This window comes from Morone saxatilis, unplaced genomic scaffold (genome assembly GCF_004916995.1).
Source record: "Morone saxatilis isolate NCDOM2014 unplaced genomic scaffold, NCSU_SB_2.0 Contig6, whole genome shotgun sequence".
Taxonomy (NCBI): Eukaryota; Metazoa; Chordata; class Actinopteri; family Moronidae; genus Morone; species Morone saxatilis.
The window spans coordinates 378,488-384,243 of NW_023340206.1; the positions used below are offsets into that span (position 1 = coordinate 378,488).

The following is a 5,756-nucleotide window of genomic DNA, read 5'->3' on the forward strand; positions in this document are numbered from 1 at the left end:
CATACAACACACTACACTACATTTAGTCTGGTAGTGAGCTGGTGTTAGACTCTTTCAACGTCTGTTCCTTTGAGAGCGATAGTTAGTTTTACCCCTATCTGATGATGTGTTGTCATCCCTATATAGTACCATGGATAACGTGCTCATATCGATCGAAGGAACCGCAGGTCTCCCTCAGCACCACATTTGGGTGTATGTTGCTTGGCTGAGGAGGCCCCCCCCATGGTGCGAAGCTACCTATCTGTGGGATTATTGACTGAACCCTCTAGTCTAGTAATCCGCCTAGTACGTAACGATACCCACACCACACACGACACCATACTACACACACACAACACAGCGCCAGCGGATCATCCTCGCGCCACTTCGGTCTCTGGTCCCACGCGATAAACGGCCTTCTCCGGGGGTTCGCGGCCTATGGTAGATAGAGCCGTTCGTTGTGATTTCTCTTTGTGAGGAGCTATGGGCTCTACGCAAGTGCTGCAAGAGCTGCCCCTTTGGGGTAGTCCAAAGGACCATTCAAGGGAGGGGAGGTTTGTGGTGGGAGCCCCGCCCACGGGCCGATTCAAAGCGTTGGGATTCAAGGCTAGACTTTCATATATGATCGCAGCGAAGGAGCTGCTCGCTACGTACGAAACCCTGACCCAATCCACAGCTCTGCATGATTAGCACCCAGTTTTCTCCAACCACAACATTCTACGAATGATTATGGAGGATTGTATAGCGACCATAAGAGCGAGTGTTCCGGCCCCGCTCCATACCATTGTCCAATGGATATCTGTCTCCTCTACTCGTCAACCGGACCCCGAATCTGCCTTGCTCCTTCTCATTTAACTGCTGCAGCCGAAGTTATCCTCCGGCCCAACAACCCGCACTAAACCCAGCCGGCGCTATGGATCCAAAGTTACTGATCTTACGTCTAGTGGCGGGCGGATACTGATGTATAGTAATTCATTTTGAGAACACTTATGTAGGGGTTCTATTTACATGTACCCTCATAATCCACCGTAACCACCAGACACATGCACGAATCAGTTATGGCAGTTCGCATCACGATGAGGTGACACCGATGCCACAGCCAATGCAAGCGGACAACCAAATCGTTTGAACCCCTGCCGGTGTTCCTTTTCTTGTCTGTACGGAGCTAGGATATTACTATTTGTAGAGGCAAACAACACATTCATCGGCACGAGATGAGAGTGTTAAGGATATCGTAACCTGCGCACAGTGTACGGTACTGAGAACCCTAGGATGCGACGTCCCCGTGTATTAGTGGGTGAGATAACAAGGTCCTATAGCGGCTTTCATCGTGGAAATTTCCTGCTTTCACCAATGTATTGTTAGGAACGTGTAACGCCATATCATCGAAGGTACACTTCAACTGTGGATACAGAGCGACAGGATTCTGCGTACCTATAAACTGCGACCACTACAGGGCCAGTTAGATCTCCTCTGTGCTACATGGTAACCTGCCTTATGAACTACACTACAAAACACCAAAGAGTCCTAAAGATCTATAGAGTAGGCCCCGGCTTTTCACGGCCAGTTCTCCAGCCTATCGAACAACGCAAGCACAGAGATAAAGAAGTCAAAGCGAGCTTTTGCCTTGCACTCTGCTCCTACGGGAAGGTTCGCGCGCTACTATATGACAGCTTCGTCATTCTAGGAAATCCACTTGCGGTGGCAGGAAAAGAAGCTGAGATGACCAAACAGGAGCAGAGATAATGTTGCTGACTTTTACTGCACCTGTAGCCTCACAAACCATAGACTGTATAAATAAAAATGGCCGTAGTCTCTGTGACGTCACCCAGGGGCTTCCGAAGAGCCTTTGTGAAGCTCAGTGTGGTCAGTTTTGCCGTTGCCATTTGGCAATCCTGACTCAGCTGGCTCCTGGCTATTCCAAAAATGGGCAAAGAGGTGGAGCATGGGTGGAGCTGAAGCGGGCTGAATAAAGCCTGGTTACTGAATCCTTAATATATTTTAAACAGGTGAGTTATCTAAAAATTCACAATTCATACAATTGTAATGAATGGGCAATTTAACTATAAAGGTCAAAACAGTTGTTGGTACCAGGGTGTTCAAATGTTTATTTCTGCTATAAATTTGAGCATTTTAATATAGGGCCTCATAGAGATTGACTCACTTCTGTAGCCAGCCTCAAGCGGGCCATTCATGGAACTGCAGTATTTGTTACTTGGTGCGACATGCTTCATTTGCAGCCACGGAGGTTGCCGCTTGCTCACAAAGTGATTAACCATCAAGTGAAGTCAGAGAAAGTAAAACTTGAATCACTGACTTTTAAAAGTCTGTACTCAAGTAGAAGTACTGTTACATTACTGAAATATTACCCCCCTACACGTAAATCTACTGGTGTTTGAAGTAAGAATTAGTAAAGTAATGCAAAGTTAGGAAAAATACGTATACTTCTAAAAAACTACTCATTACTATTATTAGTTACTTTTTAACCGTTGATGTTTAATGCATTACCAATAGCAGGCATTCAATAAAAAGGTACTTTCAACAAAGCACTTTTTTCTGATAAATGATAAAAGGTATGAATGGATCAAACTAAGGCAACTTGTTTTCTGAACAAATATACATGTAAAGCAGGAATTCTGTCTGTTGAAAACACTTACAATCCTGTGTAGAACACGTAGTGTTTTCATGTGTTTTTCATGCCAGATTCACTCGCAGTTGTAAAAAGAAAACCCTCTTTAAATGGGAAGCACTGAGAGTGTATACAACAGACATCTGCAAGGGCCCAGTCTACAAATCTGGATGGTGAACAGTTAGATACAAAAAGATACTGTGTGTGTAATTCAGGTTACCTTGTCCAGTGATTAGAGCCTTGAGTTCTCCCAGCAGATACTGAACAGTCTTCACTTTCACTTCTGTTTCTGGACTGCAGTCCTCCATGCTGTGTGCATCCTGAGGGACTTTATCAACCTGTCCAGACTCCAGCTGTGTGTTTAACATCTTCATGGTACAGGTGTGTATGTGTGGGTGTCTGACAGCTGTGTGTGTGTCTGTGGCCGTGCTTTGGGTATTAATGTCTTTCACTGGAACAAAGTCCTCCTCTTCTCGATCAAAATCTGCCTTACAGTCTGTACGCAGGGCTTCAGGGTCAGACCGGCAGTCAGTCTGGGGGAGAGGCAGCTGGTCTAAGTGAGGATGGGGTGGAGGGGTGGAGGTGTCAGGTGGAGGAGTAGCGGCGGAGAATGTTTGGTGGTGTGACGCAGGTAAGTGAGACTGCAGCGGGGTGTGAGGTCGTTTCTGAGGTGGGTGGAGCTTTACGCCTGAGTGTGCAGCTGGAACAGCAGGCTGACGTGTTGCTCTTGGAGTCGTGCTTCCTGGTGCACGCTGGACTGACTGACAGCTCCTCTGGCCTGAAGGTGGAGATGAGGGGAAGATGAAGCAACACTAAGAAGGTGGGACACCACCACTGATAAGCTACCTATCAATCACTATCACTACCAATCCTCCCTGCAAGTCTGTTGTCTTTATTATTGACCCAATCTCTCTGTAATTTCTCAAACAATGCTTCAATATTTTTGTCAAGTAATTCCGGCACCCAATCTACTTTATTGTAACATTTATGATCTCTTCTCAGAGATAGAATAGAATATTCATAGGTATGTTTTCATTAGTGTATAATCGCCTTAGAATGTTTTGTTTTTTAATAAACAGAGGGAGCAGAATAGGAGTATGCTATTTTGAACCTCTATATTTCTACTAGGGCTTCCCCCCAAAACTTGATGATTTGAGTCAGTTGAGAAGACCCCAAGTCGATTTTTTCAGTCGAATCTCTGGATTGATTGATCTTTTCAATTCTGATTCGGGCCATATTGCATACAGGATCAGACACAGGTCTTGATCCTTTTGCAGTGTGACGTCAGTGGTGAACGAGTCATATCAGAATTCGTGTGACTTTTATGTCCCTCATCTTTAGACTGGCATTTTTCTATGCGGGTTACTCTTCAAGAGCTGGGTCTTGTTCACACTAGAATCTGATCTTGGGCCACACATTTTAAAAGTTACTTGTGAACAGCAAAGCAATAGCCTTGAGCATTGTGAAATTGTGGGTGATTTAATGTCAGAACTGAACTAAACCTCTCTTAACAACACACACTTACCCTGTCTGTGTAGGTATTCTTGACAGCCCTACTTACCCACGTGAGTAGATGGTCTTGATTTGGTTGCTCCAACCCATCCACTGCCTGGGAAGGCTTGGCAATGCTTACACACCACACACACCACACAACACACACACACACACTACACACACACACCACACACACGTCATCCAGATAAAGGAGTTATGAAATAATGTTATCCTACATTCTCCTCAAATAAGTAAGACAAATAATAAACACACAATCAATAAACTGATTGTGTTTCCAGCCATCTTCATCGGAACCATTTATGTATCCTAAACCTGCCCCCTTCTCAGCTGAAGAATGCCCACTAGCCAAGGCAGCCAAACAATCGTCCCCAGGACCCTTCTATGGAGAGAAACCTGAAAGACGAACAAAACAGCCTGTGAATAATCACTAACATGTTCACGTTAATCAAGGTCCCACATCTAGTCAACTCATGGGATAAAATTAATCTAATATGAACACTCTTTATCAATAAAATTGTTCATAGGTAAACATCCCTCACCAGCTGACAGACCCATTTCCTGTCCCAGTTTCTCCTGACAATGGGGACAAACAATTTCAGATACTCACTTTAGTTTTGATAACTAAATATAAAACTGAAATATAATTAATAATATAATAATAAATGAAAAGCGTCAACTCAGGTTTGCTGCGGCCGCGTCCACATGCCGGCCGTTACACTGTGGGCAACCATAACATCAAAAAAAATGTCAACGTAAATCAGATCACAAATCGCCACCTGCAAGTGTTACTTTCCTGTGCCCAGTAGGTGGCGCTATCACTATACCCGTGAATATGATTTCTGTGTCTCAGGGCGCGACTCTTATCAAACATGTGAAGTTTCCATTGCAGTCAGGACCAATGTACACTGAATATGAGGCTGTGTCCAGGCAGGGGACTGTCACACAACCTATTTCAATCTGCAGTTGTTTTGATTGTACTGACCCCAATTTTGAAGTGACTCTGATAAATTCCCTCGAAGGATTCGTTCAAAATCACAGCCCGAAAATAATCCACGATATTTAAATGGTCGACTTCCTGTTGAGGTTTGGGTTATGGGTCCAAGAGGCTTTTTTGCTTGTCCCATCATGATACACATGCCTACCAATTTTCGTACATGTCGGTCATACGTGTCTTGGGGGCTGATTCTGGGGGGCGTTTTAGACAGAATGTTGCAAACAGCACAACTTTTAATCGTGAATGTCTTTAGAATGGCTTGTTGTCCAAATCTGAAGTGATCTGATAAATTCCCTAGAAGGAGTTTTGGTTCAAATACAACGTGTGCATTATGCAGTATGTGTGTTCAGGGCTCTAATATGACACGCCCACTTGCCCACAGGCCTATAACTGCCTCGCTCAAGCCGAAGAGGAGGGGCCATAGTATGCCTTTAACAGTACAGATGGTCAGAAATCAAAATTGTATTAATTTTTAAAGTGGAATTATACTTGTGTAAATGTGTGACACATCCATCCATTTGCTGTACCCGCTTGATATTTGACCAGCTATGATGTTTGAACATGTGTTTATGATTTTTGAAGGCTCCACTTGTTTTGAATAGTGAGTAAATGACATCATGGGAGTAAGTTATGAACTGT

The 5,756-nt window shown here is 44.2% G+C and overlaps 1 protein-coding gene across 1 annotated transcript in view; it reads right to left on the minus strand.

Moving 5' to 3' along the window:
* The window catches only part of ccdc14 (coiled-coil domain containing 14), a gene marked incomplete in the record, with an annotated part of 13,049 nt that overhangs the window by 2,132 nt on the left and 5,161 nt on the right, over window positions 1-5,756 (minus strand). The window contains 1 exon segment of the mRNA XM_035678031.1: window positions 2,829-3,386. Within this exon segment, the coding sequence (XP_035533924.1) occupies window positions 2,829-3,386 (558 nt within the window).